This window comes from Lepidochelys olivacea (assembly GCF_965140295.1).
Source record: "Lepidochelys olivacea isolate rLepOli2 genome assembly, chromosome: 2".
Classification (NCBI taxonomy): Eukaryota; Metazoa; Chordata; order Testudines; family Cheloniidae; genus Lepidochelys; species Lepidochelys olivacea.
In genome coordinates this window covers 117,238,251-117,260,245 of record NC_140412.1, presented here as the reverse complement: position 1 = coordinate 117,260,245, position 21,995 = coordinate 117,238,251, and the positions used below count along the sequence as shown (strand labels likewise).

The following is a 21,995-nucleotide window of genomic DNA, read 5'->3' as shown; positions in this document are numbered from 1 at the left end:
CACTTCTATATACTGAATGCAAAAGTCCTCTCTTCTCTACATATGTAGGAGGCTACGTAGTATCCTTGAAATGAAGAGAAGTTTGTGCGTAAATCAGTGATAGCATCAGATTCTGTCTGTCTTGAGTCTATGCTGTAGACATTCTTTCCTGTCAGGTCCTAGGTAGCTTGCTCAGACCACCCCATTTCTGACTCTTCCACTAACATTCTTTCTCTTTCGCTCCCCTCCAGTCTTCTCTACCTGGTCCATGTCCCTTATCCATTCCTACCTTTCTGCTGCTCCTATATGAAAAAAGTATGATACCGTTTTTAATAATATAGTCACAAACTATTTTTTTCCACAGGACCGCTACCTCATTCACTGCACAGGATGAATGGTGCTCACTGAAGGCTAGCTAGTAAATATTTTGTTTATCCTCATTGTTCAATGTGTGGCGCCAGGCCTTACTCATGGCACACTATTCAACCCTGCTCTGAAGACTGAATTAATATTTCTCATGGGCTTTTTTTATCATGAGGAACACCATAGAATCTGAGTGTTTCACAAACCTTAATCAATCTTCGCTACCCCCATTTTACAATTGAGGAACTGAGGCACAGACAGATTAAAGTAAAACATGTCCACTAATTTTGGGTGCCCAATTCGAGATGGTTAAGGGCCTAACTTTTCTGAATATTTAGCATTTTACAGCACTTCATAGGTTCAGAACTGGGCTCAATTGATTTCTAATGCAGCTGTGAGTTTTCAGCTCTTCCACAAATCTGGCCACAGGTGTTTCAAGTTGGGCACCCAAGAAATGAGGAAAACATATTTAGTGACCACCTGTGAAAAATTTGGCTTCAGTGACTATTCTGAGGCAGAGGTAGGGATAGAATCCTGTTCCCCAGGGTAGCTTTCAGCTGCCTTAACCATCAGAGCTTCCTTTCTCTTCCTGCAATCCCTTGCCTCATTCACTGCACACCTTCCAACTTCTTCAGTAAATGAGGCAGGGAGTTTACGGGCAACAGCCTTGTTAGCTACACAACCCTGATTAATTCCTGAGCAATCATCATGCATACACAGATGGGGACAACATTAAGACTGCGCAGCCAACCTTATTTTTGTCATTTCTTAAGTTTCAAGTGCTTGATTGTATGATCTTAACATTGGTGAAGTTTTTCAGTTTGCTTTTGCAAAAATTTAGAAAATTACTCATGGAGAACCATATTTATCCCGCCTCACCCCACGAGCTATCAGTAGGGTTAGAACCTTTAGAATTGCAACACAGACCTCTGCCATTTGAGCTAACCGAATAATTGGTAATAGTAGTAGGTTATTATCCTCTGCGGGGGTCTGTGACCACAGGAGGAGGATTAGACAGATGCATATTGTGCCAGTGGGTTTCACGGATATTTTCAGACAGCAGAGGAATGTTGAGACTTGGGAATCCTGGGCTTAATACTGGTTTCTGGAGGGGAGTGTGCTGTAGTTGTTACAAACCCCTTTCTGTTCCCATCCTTCCCAAGCCTGACCACTCCAGCTTGTCCCTTTCTCAGTCTGTCTCACTCCTCACCCTTCTGCATTTCACTTAGACTTTCTTCTCCATGCTGCCTGAATGCCAGCAGAGGAGCCTGAAAGCACAGGAGAGGCTGCTTGTAGTTTTGGGACCTGGAGCTGCAGTGGCCTTCAGCTGGCAGGAGGAGCAATTGCAGGGAAAGTTCTGCTCTGCCATGTAACCATATGATGGTGCATGCTCTGTTGCTCTGCGGGGATGGCATACAAACGGTCAGATTGCCATGTAGGAGTTATGTGGGGATGGAGCATTCTCGGTGCAGATGGAATCTTCAGAGAATTTAGCTGCTGAACTCTGAGTCTTTACTGAGCATGAACAAATTTTGGTAAATTTTCACTGGGATAGCAAAAGGCACATCCCTACTTATAGCAGGCTTCTGTCAAATTTCAAATCCCTTGCTCCAAAACAGGGAGTGCTAGGGCTTCTCTATGAAATGACTGCAAACATTTTTTTAATGTGAGGAAAACATTGTCTCCTAATTTTGCTCCTGGAAACAGCTAAGCCATTTTTGTTTTCCTGAAAATTAAAATCTCAGCACAAGTAGTTATTCTGATAAAGTTACAACAGCTGAAAACAGGCCTTATAGTGGTAGGTATCAGGCTACCTTAACTATAGGTGCTTCTGCTAGCGTCACCTATAACATCTGTGGAATAATACTTCAATAGCTGGCTTCATAAATCTGTACCAAGGAGAAAAGCTAGTGGAATAGTGGTGCTGGTTGGAAAATGGTGAGAATTTTTAGAGGAATTTTTTTTTCACAATTTAAAAAATTGACCCAGGTCTATTGAATAGTCTGTAAACCTATTTGTGAACAATAGTTGAATTGAAAAGCATGATTTTTCTAGTGTTTTTTTCATCGTATGTGGCCATTCATACCTGTGCAAAGTGGGTGTAAAAAGCAAGCATTGGTGTAAAGTGGAGAATTTTGATTTGGTCGCATTTTACACCACTTTTCACTCACTCCACACACATGTGAAAGGTTTTCTAAAATGCAAGATAGTGGCGAATCAGGCCCTGAATTTCAACTTGATCTGTTCATACTCTTTGTTAATTTGATACTTTATGAGTGTTTGTGAAAGTGTAGGTTTTCTCCATACATGGTTCTGAGTTTTGTGACCAAACACATTTGTTTTGGGTGGAGGTAATGTGTCAGTTATTTAGGGTTTGGGGATTAGAGGAAGGCAGGCTGAAGCATGTTAGGGTGGAAGAGGGCAGAGATGGTTTACAGGAAGCAGATTGAGGAGGGAAGTTCAGAGGAAAGACAGCACACGGACTAAGAGGACTCTCTTGCACATGTGTAGCCCACTTCAGAGGGTGCCAGGGAGCAATCTGGAAGATGTATTACAAGACTCTGGGCTGATTCAGCAGTTAATCCCTCAATAGTAGTGGTGCTCCAAGGTACACAGCATGCCTGGTGAAGCCCAACTCTTGCAATCAGAGAGTTTTTCCAAAGCATACAGCAGCTAACCAGCCCCACCACTTGCTGCTCCTGGAGGTGAGGGTCACAGAATTTCCCCTGAAACACTTTTCCCATTGGAAGGGAGGATGCAAAGACTCCTGTGGGAAAGGCTGCTGAGTCAACCACAGAATGTGGTCACTAGCTGAGAGAGGAGCAAAGCCTTTCCACTATAAAAAGGAGCTGCACTAAGAGCCCTAATATACTGACGCACTTATTTTTCCATGTGTGATCTCATGTAAACCAAACTACTGGGCAATATGACATAGCATTTGGCCAAAAATAAAATGTAACTCAAACAAAACTTTTTCTGTAATTAATCTTTGATGGGAGAAAAGGAACAGGTAACCTGTTTTCTCATTTTCCGTACGTTCTTATTAATCGTAATGTGTTTTTGCAAAAGAAATAGTGATAGGATTGGTGTTAGAGACCCCTATTAATGTTGCAATATTGGCTCATCACACATAAGAATTGTAGCCCTTTACATAAATTGGGATACATATTAGGAAACAGAGAGACATGGTAATAACTTTTGGCCACTGTACACTCTAGACTATATTTACACCCAGGCCTCACTGAGGTAAGGCTTAAAATCCAGTTACCAACATACAGTCCTAAGTATTAGCATTTCTGTAGCTGGTGTGGGTTCCACAAGCCTAGAAAACAGCTACATTTTTGTAACATTTTGAACTATATGTGCAGAAGCACATGCCTTTTCATGGTGAAATTAAAGTAACAAATGAGTAATATTTTAATTTTGACTCTTCCCACTACTGTGATAGTGGAAGCACGTGGGGAATACTGGAACCCCCGCCTGACCATGTTCCTGTTTTCTTTTGCAGAGATTCTGATCTGTTTTTGCTGGATACCAGAGCAGTGTGGGCCTCAGAAGAAGGCTGGCTGGAGTTTGACATCACTGCCACCAGTAACATGTGGGTGATGAACCCTCAGCATAACATGGGACTCCAGCTGAGTGTGGTGACCAGGGATGGTAGGTTACAGACCACCTTAGTTGATTCATCTGGCAGGTGATTGTCTTTGTTAATTGTTTATAGCATCAGCCCTAATGTGATGGTCTGGGTAATGTATCCAAGCGTACAATTGTTATGTGATAGACTAGGCAATGCATTCAAGCGCACAGATGGAAGGCTACTTACTGTCTGTCTGATGGCCTTCTATGTATCTCTCTAAAATACTTTGAGTACCCCGTTCTGCCTGTTGTATGTATTCCATATGTAGATCCTGTCATGGATAGCTCATAGGAACGCCACAAGTGGCCTGGCTTGCAGATGCTCTACATTTCTGATGCTCCCATTGACCTCCACGCCTCTGAAAATCCAGCCAAATAAGTTTTATTTTTTTATTTTTTCAATTCATGGAAACATTTTCCAGTGTAACTTTTTTTAAAAAGAGGTCCACATTTAAGATGTACAATGGCTTTAAAACTGATGCTAGATTTGCTGCAATTGTTGTTTCTGCTACCCCAGAATCCCTCCTACTACTGAGCTGTCCCTAAAAACATCAGAGGGTAAAGCACATCTACCATTGACTCCAATGAAGCCAGGGTTTCACCCACTGCCTTCAATCTATCAGTTGCTGATAAAAGCATTGCCTCCAGAAAGAAGCAGCAGCAGAATTTTCACTAACATGAATGAAAAGCACGAAGGATTGTGATCCACATTACAAATCCTAATTAAGCCTTGCAGTAGTGCTGTGGGGTAGGGAAGTATTATGATAATCAATTTACAGACGGAGAAACTGATGCACAGATGCAGCTTGTCCAGCATGACATGGAGTGTCAGTAGCACAACTGGGGGTAAAACCCATGAGTTTGTCTCCCAGTGTCGTACTCTAACCCTGAGATGCAATTTATCAGATTCCACGTGTGAGAATGGCTTTGCAGACTGTGGGACTGAGAACTGCAGAAGAAACAGTAACATTTACAATCCATGGCAACTTTGAAAGATGGAAAAAGGGAGGTTGGTGGTGGGAAGGTGGAAGAAAAGGATGGAAGATGGGGAAGGAGGAGACAAAGGAGAATGTAAGAAGGGAAGGACAACATGGAGTGGTGTGGAATTGTGTCTGCCTTCCACTTTTTTCCATTTTCTTCATCCTGTTTGGAGTTCCTCCATAAAACTCAAGCAAGAGATCAGAGACTGTCCAGTGTCTGTTTTGCCAAAAGAAATGTGGGATGCTAGTGTCCACCTATCTGTATGAGCTACTGATATGACTCTATTCCCCAACTCTAAGCTCTTTATGGGAAAGGTATCCAGCCTCTTTTCCCTCAAAATTTCCCCGGGTTTTTTCCCTAATGTCTCTATTCTTGGTGGCTCAGAAGTGGCATCACTAATTTTACAACAGATTTAGGCATTTAATTATATATGTGTAATATACCAATGTGTATACATAGCATTAGAGATGCTATAAGAATTCAAAAATTCCCTGCTCTGAAGAGCTCACAGTCCAAGTTAGAGAACATCATGAAGAAGACAACAGTCTATGGTGGAGGGGGTAAAGGAGGAGAGAGAACAGAAAAGAAGGGGAAAGGGAATGCTACTTGTGGGAGAGCAGCTGTGTGTGTGTTGCTAGCAAAAACTATTCAAGACTGTGTTGATTTTTTAACCCACCTTTTTATTTATTTATTTATTTTTGTTCCATTTGAAGGTCTCAATATAAACCCTAGAGCAGCAGGCCTGATAGGCCGAAATGGCCCTTATGACAAGCAGCCTTTCATGGTGGCCTTTTTCAAAGTGAGTGAGGTTCATGTTCGGACCACTAGGTCAGCCACAAGCAGGCGCAGGCAGCAGAATCGAAACCGCTCCACTCAGGCTCAAGATGTTTCCAGGGTATCTAGTATTACAGGTAATTTTGCAACATCTATTTTCTCTGGAGATCAGACATCTTTTCTCTTCTAAGATCTTTCATTTGCTTTGATATGTGAAAAAGCACAAAAAGAGCATGGACAAAATAAAATAAGCACAGAGGAGCACACTACATTTACAAGGGCCTGAGAGGGGAATGTTCATGTAACATTCAGGGCCGGATTAACCTGTTGTGAACCCGGCACCAAACATATTTGTGGGCCCCCCTGGGAGCAAAGGAGCATGGTGTAGAGAGGTCAGTCCCCAGAGCAAGGGGCCAGCTAGGGGCAATGTGGCATAGCATGGCAGGATCGGCCCCGCTCCACCCAGCCCAGAGCAAGGGCACTGTATGCAAACTGTCAGTTGCTAGACGCACATTGGCCTGCCCAGCCCTGTGCTGTCAGCATGCCCCTTCCCCTCGGGGGTGGGCCCATGCCATGCCACCCCCCACCCCCAAATCCCTATGCCCAGCATCCCCTGGAACTGCTATGCCCAGCAGCCCCTACACACACACCCTCCACCACAAATGCATGGCGGTCTGCACACCACCACCCCTGCCCAGCACCTCCCCACACAGCCGCACCACTACTGCCCAATGCACTTCCCCACAGTCCACCACCACAACTACATAGCACTCCACTCAGACCCCCCACTAGCCAGCATCCCAACACATAGACCTCCCCCACTGCCTTCCAAGAGCCCCCCACACACACACCTCCAGAGATCCACTCCCTTACACTCTGCCCCCTGGCCATACTCACTGGCCCTGCTGGAAGGTGACGGCATCTGCCAGGCTGAGCTGGCAGTGTGGCCAGGGGCCGGTCCAGTGCCAGGGTGGGGAATCACTCCAGCCTCTCGGGAGTGGCACGATTAGCCAGGGTCTGCCCCCACCCTGGCCGGACTCCCTCAGGACCCACTTGCCTGGAGACAGGGTGACCATACATCCCCGTTTGGCCGGGACAGTTTTTTTAAGCTCTGTCCTGGTCATCCTGACTTTTTTGACAAAAACGGGCATTTATCCCGTTTGCTCTTGCCGACTGACCAGTTGGCAAGAGCAAATGAACAAATGCCCAGTTTACCAAAAAAATCTGGTGCGCCGCCCTGGCGTGGAGGAACATGTGTGGTGGGGGTGGTGGTGAGGCGAGGTGTCAGGCAGCAGGGCTTGGGGGGGTTTAGCCACAACCAGAATTGAGCTTGGGGGGGTTAGGTGCCACCCCCAGCCCCTGGCAGCAGTGTGGGGAGGGTGTCAGCCCCAGCTCCTGGCAGTGGTATGGGAAGCTGGGGCGAAGGAGGGGTCAGCCCCTGTCCTGGCAGTGGCATGCGGAGCTCAGGGAGTGGGGGGGTCAGCCCCTGGCTGCAGCATGGGGAGCTGTGGGGGAGGAGTCAGCCCCAGTGGTGGATTTAGAGTTAGTGGGGCCTGTGCTCAGTTTCATTTTTGGGGCCCTTCCTTGGGACCCAGCCAAGAAAAAGAACATTCTCTCTTATCTCCTCCCCTGCCCCTGTTTTTCATTCTTTTTTTCTTTATCCTCCTCCTATAAGTTATAGCAAGTAAATGAAAATAAAGTGAGGTACCTTGATTGTTCTTGTAGTCTAACTGATGTTTCCACAGACCACTTGAAAATTGCTGGGGGTCTCAGCGGACCACTTAATGATCTTTCCAAATATTGTTTGTACTGTTAGCGAACTGTTGTAAAGCACTTTGGATAAGAGCGCTTTATAAAAATAATGTAAAAAAACATTGGGGTGCAGGGTCTGGCCAGGACTTAGGGTGCGGGAGGGGGCTCAGGGCTGGGGGTGCAGGGTCTGGGAGAGAGTTAGGGTGCAGGAGTAGGTTGGGGTGCAGGGTCTGGCCAGGAGTTAGGGTAAGGGAGGGGGCTCAGGGTTGGGGCACGAGGTTGGGGTGAGGAGCGCTTACCTGGGGCAGCTCCCATTTGGTGTGGGGGGTGCAGGTGGGGATGTGCAGGAGTCAGGGAGGGTAGGGGACTGGGGGCATGTGAGGGGGCTACAGGAGTCAGGGCTGGGAGTGTGTGAGGGGGGTGCAGGAGTAAGGGAGGTCAGGTGGCTGGGGAGGTGTGAGGGAGTGCAGGAGTCAGGGCTGTGTGTGTGTGAGGGGGTACAGGAGTCAGAGAGGGCAGGGGGCTGGGAGTGTGTGAGGGAGTTTAGGAGTCAGGACTGGGAGTGTGTGAGGAGGGTGCAGGAGTCAGGGAGGTCAGGTGGCTGGGGGGCTGTGAGGGGGTACAGGAGTCAGGGCTGGGGGTTGGGGTGCAGGGTCTGGCCGGGAGTTAGGATGCAGGAAGGGGGTCAGGACTGGGGCAGGAGGTTGGGTGTGGAGTGCTTACCTGGGGCAGCTCCTGTTTGGTGCGAGGGGTGCAGGTGGAAATGTGTGTGTTGGGGGGTGCAGGAGCTCCCTTTTGGTGCTCAAGGTGTGGAGGGTGTTATGGGGGGGATGCAGGAGTCAGCGTGTGAGTGTGGGGGGGCTGGGTATGTGTGGGGGTGCAGGAGTCAGGGCTGGGGTCATGGGAGTGTGTGAAGGGGGTGCAGAAGTCAGGGCAGGAGGCTGGGGGTGTGAGCTGGGGTCATGGGGGTGCTCCCAGCCCCTGCCCTGAGCAGCTCACGGCAGGGGGCTGGAGGGGGTATGTGTAGGGGAGTGCGGGGGCCCTGCCTTAGCTCCACCCTGCCCCAATTCTACCCTCTTCCCCAAGGCCCTGCCCCCACCTCTTCTCCACCTCCTCCCCCGAGTGCACTGCAGTCCCGCTCCTCCTCTTTCCTCGTGCCGGCAAACAGCTGTTTGGCGGCAGAGGAAGTGCTAGGAGGGGGAGGGGCGGGAATGCAGCGCACTTTGGGGAAGAGGCAGGGATGGGGGAGCTTGGCTGCCGGTGGGTGCGGGTGGAGCCTGCCCTGCAGCAGGAGCCCCAGGAGCCGGCCGAACCAAGCTTCTGCTCCCGCAGCAGAGAGCAGTGGGCTGGGGGTTGAGAACGGCTAGCAGGGCCTTACTGCAGCCCAAGCAGAGCAGGCTGGGCTGAGGCCCCTTTGCAGCCTGGGCCTGGCACCATGGCGCCAAGGTAAACCTGGTACTGGTAAAATTTGCTTTTACTAGAGTCTTCCTAAGTCCATGGGTAAAATCCTGGCCTCGTTTAAATTAGTGCCATTGATTTCAATGAGGTCACGATTTCACCTCAGATCCTTTGGACCAGTGATCTGCTGCAGAGTAACATTTGCCTAGAAGTATGCTGTTGGTATGAAATATCAGGTATTTAACAAACATCTCTAAGTACTGAAACACTAACATTTACATGTAGTGCGCATTTTTAGTCCAGGCCTGACTAAGAAGTGGTGATGGCTTCTCTTCTTTGATTCAGAAAAAGCACAGTAGCATAGTGCAGTTTTTACCCTAAGAATCACATTGTTAGGCTAGACTTCAAGGCAACATCCTGCTAGGTTTCTCAGTGTGAAAATGAGTGGTACGCATGGAGGGATGGAGTGTGCCTTTTAAACTTTTGTTAGAGCTGCTCAATGATACAAAGGCAGAGCTGATAGATTTAAATTTGATCTCAGGCATCTTATCCCCAGTGCTGACTTTTTATTTTTTAAATTTTGCAATATATCCCCATCTTTCCATCAGTTAATGGTATTTTGTTCATTTTAAAAAAGTCTAGCTTGAACATCATAGAACACACATTCAGTCTTGCCTACCCCTTAACTGGCATGAGTCATAAGCCACATAGGAATGGTTGAAGAACAGGCTTAAGAGAAAAGCATTTGCTGTCTCATTGAAGCTGGTTGGAAAATTCTAAAATTTGGATGAAAATTGTGGAAATATCTTTTGTTTTCCAACCAGCTCTGCATCGTATCATAAAGCTGAAAGTCCTTCCTTTTTGGGATATATTTTTGGTGAAATTACTGAGCATCTCTTTTGTTCCCTGATCAAAATGTAACATTTCTGGAGCAACTGAGATTTATTATTTTGCTTATACTTCCCCCTTCTTTCACAGTAAACTCCTTAGCTTTTTTTTACTGTACTCCAAAATAAACTCACAGCAGATCCATTTATCTTCATAAAAAACCGTGAATATTATTGAAACGTAACTAATGTCAGTCAGTGGGATCCTAGGAGACAACCATGCACACACGATAGTGATTTAGAAATGTCCATATACTCCCTGTTCTGCTGTAACAGCTAGACTGGGTTTTGAATTTGTGCTTAAAATGTAATTCATAGATTAATGGAGTTTAAGGCCAGAAGGGGCCACTAGCTCATCTGCTCCTAAATATCACAGGCCATTACATTTTAGCCAGTTACCCTGTATTGAGCCCAGTAACTTGTGGCCAGTTGCTTGGATGAACCCACATGCTACATTAACTTTTAGAAACCTAAAAGCATGTGCACCCTTATTAAAAGGTGACCTGCAATAGGGTTGTAGCCATTATCATTACTATTAATGACAATTAGGCTATCCATCAGCATGTGCAGGAGCTCTGATTGGCTTCTTTCCCCTATTCTTCCACTTCAGACAATCAGACAGGGATTTCCTCATAGACTAGGTGTTTTCTTTGCAGACTGGTAGGAGAATTGGGACGTCTGTAGGCTGTGGGGGAATCCATAGGTTTGCAGCTGCATTGTTTGAGGAAGGGCATTGCAATTCCCTTGCCTGTGCACTCATGCTTCTGCCTCCCTTAATGTCAAAAGCCAGTTTCCTTCTCATAGAGCAACCCACACCCACCCCAGACTGTAAGCATCCCCTATGTAATAATGTGCTCTGCCAATTCCAGTTACTTAAATAAAAGCAATGTTTATACAGATAATGAGATAAATCCTAAACAAAGCCTAATTGCTGTGAAAAGCTGAGCTAACATGACTGAAAGCTTACTTACAGGAACACAGATTAGGTACAATGAAAGCTTTGTATCAGAAGGTGAGAACGTTCTCAGCCAGCTGCCTCCAGCCCATCTGGTGTTAGTGCTCTGGAGGGATGGAGGGGGAGTGTGTGTGTGTGAATCCAAGAATTTTCTCTCTGGGGTCACTCACTCAAGAATGCATTAACATATTGGTATTTCATCAGCCCTGATAATCATAACTAGTTTGCATGCTATGCTTTAGCTCCACACCATGCAGGGCTGTAAGGCTGTATCCCCTTTAAGAAGCCACATCCAATCCCACAGATATAATCATTGGACTTAGCTCCATTGGGACCAGCTTTAGTTCCTCAGTGACTGTTTGCAAAGGTATGTGTCATGCTTGTTCACTAGGTTATCCTTGTGATCAATTTGTTCCCAGTAACATAAGTAAGCACATCTTATTCATACAGATTTTAAAAGCAGTATGCTGAGCCATTTAGCACAAAGTGCATAATTAATATATTCAGACAGAGCCCGGTGTTTCATTCCCTCTCAATGATGATGTGAAGACTGTTAATGTTTGTACAGCACATTTAAAATGTTAAGTGCAGAGTCTCATTCTAGAATTGGAAATTGGCTGATATTTTGTGCTGATGACATTTGAGGCAGAATAAGACTCCACTTTCACTTCCATTAACTCTGCAGAGCTGGTTGACAAAAACAAGCTTTTACTACTTTTAAATCAGAAGATACAATTCAAATCCCCAGAGGGAGCAGATATATTGGGCAAAAGGGGGATGTTTTTACATAATCACTTTTCTGACTATAACCACTCAGATTATAAAATGACAAAAGGAAAAAAATAACTAGTCATTTTGTGGTTTCAAGTGCTTTTTTGAGCACTTTAGCTCAAAGCCAACTTTAATTTAAAACCTGGGGTTTGGCACACTACTAGTCAACAAGGTAATGTTGAACTTTTGTGGATTTTTAAAAAAAGGAGAAAATTAAAACTGAGATGTTGGTTGGCTTATTTGAGAAAGAAAGAGAGAAATTAGCCGGTGCATTCTCTGTGTTTTACTGTTAGTCTATTTGTCCCTAATCCAGGGTTGATTTAATAGCCTGTGTTAAAATGATGGAATCTAATGACTAAACAGGGAGTGCTTTATGGTTTGGTCCATGATTAATAGTGAAAGGTTTAAAAGCTATGGTTTTAAAAAAAAATCTTTGTAATCATGCCTCTGCACTTTCCTCATGTACTGACATACAATGAGACTGGGAGAATTCCCATGGGTATTGAAGGAGAATGTAGCCCTGGCTGTTACCCTAGGTGCTATATCAAACTTTGAGGGTTACCATCCTAGCCGGTTAAACTCTAGTGGCTCTCGAGAGTATTGAACCTCATTAGGCTTGTGAGGAGAACAGAATAGTTAGTTCACCAGACTAAGGCCTCTGGTTCACCAAACACTTACTTACATGTCTAACTTTAAGCAGGTGAGGAGTCTTAGCCCTGGTCTACACTACGAGTTTAGGTCAAATTTTGCAGCGTTAGATCGATTTAAACCTGCACCCATCCACATGATGAAGCCATTTTTGTCGACTTAAAGGGCTCTTAAAATCTATTTCTATACTCCTCCCCGACAAGGGTATTAGCGTTGAAATCGACATTGCTGAGTCGAATTTGGGGTAGTGCGGATGCAATTCAACAGTATTGGCCTCCGGGAGCTATCCTAGAGTGCTCCATTGTGTCTGCTCTGGACAGCACTTTCAACTCAGATGCACTAGCCAGGTAGACAGGAAAAGCACAGGAACTTTTGAATTTCATTTCCTGTTTGGCCAGAGTGGTGAGCTCATCAGGAGAGGTGACCATGCAGCGGTCATCAGCACAAGTGACCATGCAGTCCCAGAATCGCAAAAGAGCTCCAGGATGGACCGAACGGGAAGTACTGGATCTGATTGCTGTATGGGGAGAAGAATCCGTGGAGGCAGAACTCCGTTCCAAAAGATGAAATGCCAAAATATTTGAAAAAATCTCCAAGGGCATGATGGACAGAGGCTATAACAGGGACCCGCAGCAGTACCGCGTGAAAATTAAGGAGCTCAGGCAAGCCTACCAAAAAACTAAAGAGGCAAATGGCCGCTCCGGGTCAGAGCCCCAGACTTGCTGCTTCTATGATGGGCTGCATGCAATTCTAGGGGGTGCCCCTACCACTACCCCACCCCTGTCCGTGAACACCTGCAAGGGGGGAGGATGAGGATTTTGGGGACGAGGAGGAGGAGGATAGCACACAACAGGCAAGTGGAGAAACCCTTCTCCCCGACAGCCAGGAACTGTTTATCACCCTGCAGCCAATACCCTCCCAACTCTCCCAAGGCGGGTTCCCGGACCATGAAACCAGAGAAGACACCTCTGGTGAGTGTATCTTTGTAAATATAATACATGGTTTAAAAGCAAGCATGTTTAATGATTAATTTGCCCTGAATACTTGGGATGCATTCATGGCCAGTACAGCTACTGGAAAAGTCTGTTAACGTGTCTGGGGATGTAGTGGAAATCCTCCAGAGACATTATTAAGGGGACATTCAGAGATGGCCGTTCCTGCTGGGCTGTTTGCCTGTGGCTGAAAAGAAATCATTCCCTTTTTTAGCCACGTGGTGGTGGGGGAGGCCCATTCACGTTTGTTCGTGTTTGGCTGGCAGGGATCTTCCCTGATACTAGTCACGCGGTGGGAGGAAGGGTGAAGCGATCATCCCAGAGAATTGGGTGGGTGGGGGGTTTAGCTGGGTTTGTGCTGCACGTTAACCTGAAAACTGCAGCCCCTCCTTTTAAATGGCCAACCCAATGGGTTCTTGGTATGGGAAAGGAGGGCACTGCTGTTTGAAATCATTCCCACATGTTATGAAGGTTGAAGAAGCCGAAAGACTGTGGTTTACCATGGCTGCCTGCAAGCTGAATTCTGTTGCCTGACCCTGCATGTGTGATCTCTCACACCAAACCATTAAGCCCACAATATAAGATGCAAAATGTGACCTTGTACCAAAAGCACATGTGCTATGTAATGTTAACAGCTTGGTTCACCGTGAAAGAGTCTACCCATTGTTCTCTAAAATGTGTCTTTTTAAATACTACTCTCCCTTTTTTTCCTCCCGCAGCTGCAAATGTTTCAATGCTCCCCCTATCATCTCCGTCCCAGAGGCGAGCGCAGATAAGAAGGCAAAAAAAAACGCACTCGCAATGAAATGTTCTCTGAGCTCATGCAGTCCTCCCACACTGAAAGAGCTCAGCAGAATACATGGAAGCAAACAATGGCAGAGTTCAGGAAAGCAGAAAATGAACGCGAGGACAGGAGGGATGGGCAAGATGAGAGGTTGTGGGAGCAAGAGGAGAGGTGGTGGCAGCATGATGAGAGGAGGCAGGATGCAATGCTGAGGCTACTGGGGGATCAAACTGATATGCTCTGGCATCTGGTGGAGCTGCAGGAAAGGCAGCAGGAACACAGACCGCCGCTGCAGCCCCTGTGTAACCGCCCGTCCTCCTCCCCAAGCTCCATAGCCTCCTCACCCAGACCCGTCCCAGGCTACCTTGGCAGTTATCCCCCTATTTGTGTGATGAATTAATAAAGAATGCATGATTTTGAAACAACAATGACTTTATTGCCTCTGCAAGTGGTGATTGAAGCAGGGAGGGTGCTTGGCTTACAGGGAAGTAGAATGAACCAAGGGGGCGGGTTTTCATCAAGGAGAAACAAACAGAACTGTCATACCGTAGCCTGGCCAGTCATGAAACTGGTTTTCCAAGCTTCTCTGATGCACAGTGCATCCTGCTGTGCTCTTCTAATCGCCCTGGTGTTTGGCTGCACGTAATCAACAGCCAGGCGATTTGCCTCAACCTCCCACCCCTCCATAAATGTCTCCCCCTTACTCTCACAGAGATTGTGGAGCACACAGCAAGCAGCAATAACAATGGGAATATTGGTTTCGCTGAGGTCTAACCTAGTCAGTAAAGTACACCAGCGTGCTTTTAAACATCCAAATGCACATTCTACCACCATTCTGCACTTGCTCAGCCTATAGTTGAACAGCTCCTGACCACTGTCCAGGCTGCCTGTGTATGGCTTCATGAGCCATGGCATTAAGAGGCGGGCTGAGTGCCCAAGGATAACTATAGGCATTTCAACATCCCCAATGGTTATTTTCTGGTCTGGGAAGTAAGTCCCTTCCTACAGCTGTTCAAACAGACCAGAGTTCCTGAAGATGCGAGTGTCATGTACCTTTCCCAGCCATCCCATATTGATGTTGGTGAAACGTCCCTTGTGATCCACCAGTGCTTGCAGCACCTTTGAAAAGTACCCCTTTCTGTTTATATACTGACTGCCAAAGTGGTCTGGTCCCAAGATAGGGATATGCGTTCCGTCTATCGCCCCACCACAGGTAGGGAATCCCATTGCAGCAAAGCCATCCACTATGACCTGCATGTTTCCCAGAGTCACTACCCTTGATAGCAGCAGCTCAGTGATTGCATTGGCTACTTGGATCACAGCAGCCCCCACAGTAGATTTGCTCACTCCAAATTGATTCCTGACTGACCTGATAGCTGTCTGGCGTTGCAAGCTTCCAGAGGGCTATTGCCACTCACTTGTGAACTGTGAGGGCTGCTCTCATCTTGGTATTCTTGCGCTTCAGGGCAGGGGAAAGCAAGTCACAAAGTTCCATGAAAGTGCATGCGAAAGTTTCGCAGTCAGTGGGAATCATCCCAGACCCGCAACACTATGCGGTCCCACCAGTCTGTACTTGTTTCCCGGGCCCAGAATTGGCGTTCCATGGCATGAGCCTGCCCCATTGCCACCAGGATGGCCAAATTGCCAGGGTCCGTACTTTGAGAGAAGTCTGTGTCCATGTCCTCATCACTCTCATCACCGCGCTGCCGTCACCTCCTCGCCTGCTTTTGCAGGTTCTGGTACTGCACATACTGCAGGACAATGCGTGAGGTGTTTACAATGCTCATAACTGCCGCGGAGATCTTAGCGGGCTCCATGCTTGCTGTGGTATGGTGTCTGCAGGAGAGCAGAGTTGCAGCGGAAGCGGTGGCTGATGACGGTTGCCATGAGAATAGATATTTATAGAGAATGATGAGAGAACCTGTGAGGTGGATTCATGAGAGCAGGAGAGCAGAGTTGCAGCGGAAGCAGTGGAGGACAATGGTTAGCACTTCTCACATTTCCTGAGGAAGAACACACGTACCCAGGAGCCCATGACAGACAACATGGAGAAATTCGCTATTGAGACAATAGCAGCAGAGCAGAGTTGCAGCGGAAGCAGTGGATGACGATGGTTAGCAGTCCGACTACACGGTCTGCTGAAAGCAGTATGGCGTCCGCATGGAAAAAAGGCACGAAATGATTGTCTGCCGTTGCTTTCACGGAGGGAGGGGCAACTGACGACATGTACCCAAAACCACCCGCAACAATGTTTTTGCCCCATCAGGCATTGGGAGCTTAACCCAGAATTCCAGTGGGCAGCGGAGACTGTGGGAACTGTGGGATAGCTACCCACAGTCCACCGCTCCGTAAGTCAATGCTAGCCATGGTAGTGAGGACGCACCCCACTGACTTAATGCGCTTAGTGTGGACATACGCAAATGACTGTATAAAATCGATTTCTAAAAATCTACTTCTGTAATATCGACCTAATTTCATAGTATAGACATACCCTTAGTGATGTAAGTAGATGATCAGTCCCACCGAAGTCACTAGAATGACTCGCCTGCTTAAAGTTAGGCACGTGTTTTGAGCACCTTGCTGAATTAGGTCTAAATTCTTAAAGAAAAGATTATGGTGTAAATGGACCAAAGTTCAGGAGATTTCAGAGCCAAGGCTTCCTCTCCATCCTGTGCTCTCCTGCTATCCTGAGATCTCCTAGCATTATGGATACTCCACTGTAAAGCACTGTGACATCTGGACGTAATGGTGAGTTCATGTTACTAGGCTTGTTCCTTCTTGTCCATTTTCAGGGTAGTGTATTGTCTTTGGGGTTGCTGTCTTCCTCTTGTGATTCTCTTCTCATTCTCCCCTTTGATTTCTCTGCTTCCCTGCACCCTCTTACTGCAACTTCTGATCTGTGTTTAAAAAGGAAGCTGAGAAGTTGTCAGGCCTGGTGAAGTTGATACGTTCAACAACTCAGTCTTAACATGTTTGGTTTGTTGTCTTTATAGTGGACTGCACCTTTTCCTGTACTTACCCCCACTACTAGCAAGGGGCTTGTCAGTTTCAATCAGAGTGCATAATGATTTTGTCACCTGCTTCTGACTCCTCAAGGCCCCAGTCCTGCAACTGATAGTTCATGACGTGCACGGCTGTGTTGGCACTGAGCCCTATTGAAATCAGTGGGGCTCCATGCAGGCACAGCAGTCTGTCCCTGTGCTGTCAAATACAGGATTGGAGCCTTAATGTGCTTTCTCTGATGTTCATATGTTGTTCAGGATTCAGTACCCAGTGCTCAGGCACCCAGGTGATGGGTATAGTATAAGAACCTAAACAGAATAAGAAAAGTATGTATTTTTACCCCAGGAATGTTAGTTCCCCTGTATTATAAACATGTTATGACTGACCTATAAAGCAGAACTGAATTTATGCGGAGAAAGTCCTAATGTACATGGATGTGTATTTGCTTTGACATGAGATCCTCCATCAATTTACGCTTGGGGCCAAGTGCTATTCTTTTGCAGAAGAGAGGATGCATTGTGGGGGGTGAGGAATAAGTATTTTGAGTGTGCCAAGATTTGTCTGGCTATTGCTGATAGTTCCTGCCTTGAATTTAACCCATGTGACACCCCTTTTGGCATTCCTCTGTTTCAGGCACAGAGGCTATGAGGATCCATGAGATAGGTACCCTCTGGGGAACATTAGATCCTCAGGGATCACATTTCCAGTGCAGTGCCCCTGAACCGCACGGCTCCTTTCACTTTCGGGAGGAAAAATGCATGCACGTTTGAGAACTGAATTTTGTACTTAATTCCTAGTGCAGCACTAAATAAAAGCAACAAATAAGGCCGGACATTTCCAGGATGTCACAGATGTATCATCTTGTGAATAACATGATTGCCTCGCACCAGAATCTTCCATTAGCATAACATTCATCCATGTGTCAGACTGGAGGTGACTGTGTGTGAGAGAGAGAGCCATGCAATGGAGAAAGCTGCCTTACAGCTGGAGTGCCTTGCACAGTCAGAACAGCTTGCACTTCTCCTACCTCCTCTCTGCTTCTGATGTGTGTGTGTATGTGCGTGTGTACTTAAACCTGTCATCTTTTCTTATCCCACCCAAGCAGATGGCTTTCATGTTAAGTGGTTATTATTAACTGCATGATCAGTTTACACCAGCTTTATCTAGGCAAATCACCTAAGTCAAACATTGAGAGAAAGAGGCTGGCCCGGAGACCTCTGTCAAAGCCATTTAGAAGCATAGTGGCAATTAATAATCCTGTGGAATCCAGTGAACTGGCACCTTGGGAGCAGTCAGAGTATTCTTAGAAGGATTAACCTCGGTAAATATTTATATATTCTCTGCCAGCACTTAACGTGGGAGAAGTTATAGGAAATCTAAGATTGGTGCATAAGTATTTGTAGGAGGAAGATCATTAGGGTTAGACTATATACTCCCTCCTTGTTAAACAACAAAAATGTCAGTGTCCAGCTTTAAAAGAGACATCTGTGCTCGCAGAAGGTTGGTTTTGTGTTTGGCTTCTCTAGGGTTGAACTAAGGGAGCATTCAGTGCAAACAAGCCACCTCAACTCTGCTGCTCAACTGTGCTGTCTTGGAAGGTATTTTTAAATGACAAATTGCTTCATAAATTTCAGTTTGAGACAGAATAGCTTGCAAAGCGATAAAATACAGCACATTGGAAGTACTGAGCTGGCATTAACTATTAAACCACAAGGGCAGACTCACTAAACCCAAAGGGGGCCTAGATGAACCCGCAAGAGCAGGGCCCCAAACTTACGTGGGTTTTAAGGTTTGACGAGACTCTGGCATGGAGGCCTGTTTAGCAAACCATCCAAATGTGTAGATACTTATCTAAAGGTTTCCTAAATTATCCAAACCTGTGGCTCTCTCTCTACCCTATGAGGTCCTGTCTTTCTCACCTGCAATTGGTAATGTGTGACTCTGGGGCATAAGAGGGGAGTAGATCACTCCTGTGTATTTCAATTGTGTGTTCCATATAAACTCTCAGAGCACTTTGCAAACCATTCATCAAGCTTCACAACACCCCACATGCTAAGATTATGTAAGTGGTGGAATCCTCAGTTTACAGATGGGGAACTGGGGCACAGAGGTTGAGTGATTTGCTCCAGGTCACACAGCAAACTTAAGGCATAGCTGGGAGTAGAACCCAATCTGATGACTCCACATCTTGTGCTTTTGCTACAGGGCTCCCAGAAAGGAGGGGTGGACCAATCCACAGTACTCTTATCAAGAGGACCCGCTCAATAGGTCTAGAGCTTCCAACCCCCTGATCCAGCCTTTAAACTGCCACTATTAAATGACAATAGATTTGAGAATTGCTAGCTATTAAAAGTTTTACGTTGGGTGACCAGAGAGCAAGTGTGGAGAAATTGGTACGGGGGTGGAAGGTAATAGGCACCTGTACAAAACAAAGCCCCAAATATTGGGACTGTCCCTAAAAAATTGGGACATCTCATCACCCTAGTTTTATGTAGTATTATCATTTATTTGATGTTTTAAAGAGAATAAAAAACAAATGATCCCTGCCCTGAAGTGCTTACCTTGCAAATAAGACAAACGTAAAATATGGAGATGAGAAAGTAAGAAGGCTGGGGAAGGTGGGATGATAGTTAAACAAATGGAAATGTGAATCCCAGACCAAGCAAATCTTAAATGTTCTGATATTTTAAAATAGAAACTAGGTGTGTGTGTGGGCGGGGGAGTGGGCTCAGGAATAGAAGCCATTGTTAGAGATCAAGAGAAAATAGGTTTTGAAAAGGAAGGAAGATAGGACAATTTGTGTTTGCAGTCAGGGGGTTGTTGTTTCAGGGATATGGATCAGATAACATGCATTATTGGTCATTGTAGAGTGACATAGGTTTATAAACAGTAAGTGAGGCATCATGTGGTGACGACCTCATCCAGTAAGAGAGAAAATTCAGGATGGCCTGTGCTTCATCAAAATTGTTTTATTTGGCATTTCTTGCTTCTGCCCTCCTCTTGCCTGAACTCTGCCTTTGTTCTAATTCATAGTCTCTCACTCTTCCTGACCTCCACCTTTTTACATTTGATTCAGGCCCATCTTCTCTCTACTTTTGACAAAAGGCAAGAATATGTTTTCATTTCTCTCCACACACAAATGTCACAAAAATGACTGCCTTCACCTGCTCTTTTGTAACCAGCAGAAGCCCTGCAAATTTTTCCTAAGCAAAGAGCTTATTATTTCTCATTGAAGACTAATGCTGAGCACCAAAATCATCTTAAAGTCCCTCCTCTCCCCACCTCCCGCTTATGATGTGTTAACTCAAAACCATTTTGTGATGAGGAGTTTGCTCTAGGAAGGCTTCATCATAAATGGATTATTTCTAGTGAGTCTGTCTGATTTGAAAAGAGGAGACTTGTATAGAAACGCCACCTCAGTCTTCACTATAAAGTGTTGCTGAAATAGAGTATATTTATTCTACAGAAGCCAGTTAGTGGACTCTAATAACTTGATTAATTTTTTGATTGAAGTGAAACTATTGAATGTCTGAAATATAATCGTTGAAGTTAAAACCCAAACTGCAACTAAAAACAACTCTAGGTGGTTTGTAGGCTAGGTTTGTTTTGATGTGTAGGGTTTTTGAGACCTCAGCATTAACAGGACACAGTTGTGATGCAATGTTGCCTTAATGTCACGAGGATGTGCTTTAGTATTCTAGTTTTTCTTTTGAATAAATATTTGCACTTGTAGTTTTTAAAACTTCTTCAGAGCCAAGGAAACAGTAAGTAAAATATTTTTCTATCCCAGCTGTTGTGCATGGAAAGCTGCATTCGCCTTTCAGACAGTGTTAGTGGACTGGTATTCAGAAGCCGTTTCAAATTCTGGGTCTGCCACAGTTTGAATCTGTGACCGTGGGCACATCACTTAGGTGCTTTTGAAGATATTATTGTAAGGCCCATTGTCAAAAATGACTTAAGCAGTTAGGAATCTAAGTCTTATTGAAAGTTAATAGGGCTTAAGTAACTTTTGAAAATTTTACCCCCAGTTTCTTTTTGCAAGTTTCTCATCTGTAAAAGGGGGAAAATTTTCCCTGCCCTAGCTTAGTGGCTGTTCCAACGAGCTTATAATATCGTACAGTGCTAGCTCAGACCAGGGCTGTTGTGCTGGGGCCTCTAGGTGCTACTGTTGTAAGAGAATGAAAATAGTACTGCATTTTTTATCCTTATCTGTCCCTGGCAACAAGCTGCATGTAGCCACAGGAGAAAGCAGTAGCAGCTCAGTATTGTGTCATTTTCATTAAAAAATAAATGCATGAGTTAGCCATGTTGCTGCCTGGGCAGGGCTGGAACCTGAAGTGCTCTGTCTCTCCAGGTAACTGGGGCAGCATAAAGTGTCCCAACCTTACATGGAAAGGTTAGTTCAGTTTCCATGGCCCATTCTGGCTTTCGTCATTGCTGAGATTTCTAGTTGTGAAGTTGGTTTCTGGGGTATGGATGCCAAACAGTAGGGCCAAACAGCCATCAGAGGTTGGTGGTTTTCAGTTGCTTCCAACCAAGGCTGGATTTGTGCTGGCAAGCTGGAAGAGAAAGGCCTCTCGGTCAGGGCTTGACTCTTCCATTCTCTTTTGAGCTGCAGTTCCAGGCGTTCACATGCTGAAAAGCATGTCCTACAAAATATAAATCGTGAAACTCCACTGGAAATTAAAACCTGCATTTTGTAGAATCATTTTGAGCCTCCTGTAGGTAGCCAAAATTGTGTCTCTACAGCTTGTGCCACTAAGATCAGTGTCACAGCTACTCAGCCACTCTGCAGCTGCAATTTATATTAGCAATTAGAACTTTAATATTAAGTTCTTTAAATACTATGTCATTTACAGCCTAGATGACACCGAACAAGAGCATTGTGAGGTTTCGGGAGTAGGCTGAATCCCATAGCTGGGACAGTTATTTTCAGACCAAAGGTGAGATGGGGAGTAAACTATTTAAGTCGAAGAGGTGCTCTCTATCAAGACTGGGTTTAGACACACAGTGGGGAGGAGGAAAACTTGTCTCTGCTGCTAGCTGTAGTGTATTTCTTCAAAGACAGAGAA

General features: G+C 45.6%; 1 protein-coding gene across 2 annotated transcripts in view; it reads left to right on the top strand.

Moving 5' to 3' along the window:
* The window catches only part of BMP6 (bone morphogenetic protein 6), a 174,721-nt gene that overhangs the window by 135,394 nt on the left and 17,332 nt on the right, over window positions 1-21,995 (top strand). For both annotated transcript variants that reach the window (XM_084619683.1, XM_084619682.1), the window contains exons 3-4: window positions 3,851-3,999; window positions 5,673-5,870. In XM_084619683.1, coding sequence (XP_084475809.1) covers window positions 3,851-3,999; window positions 5,673-5,870 — 347 coding nt within the window. The remainder of the gene's footprint in view (window positions 1-3,850; window positions 4,000-5,672; window positions 5,871-21,995) is intronic.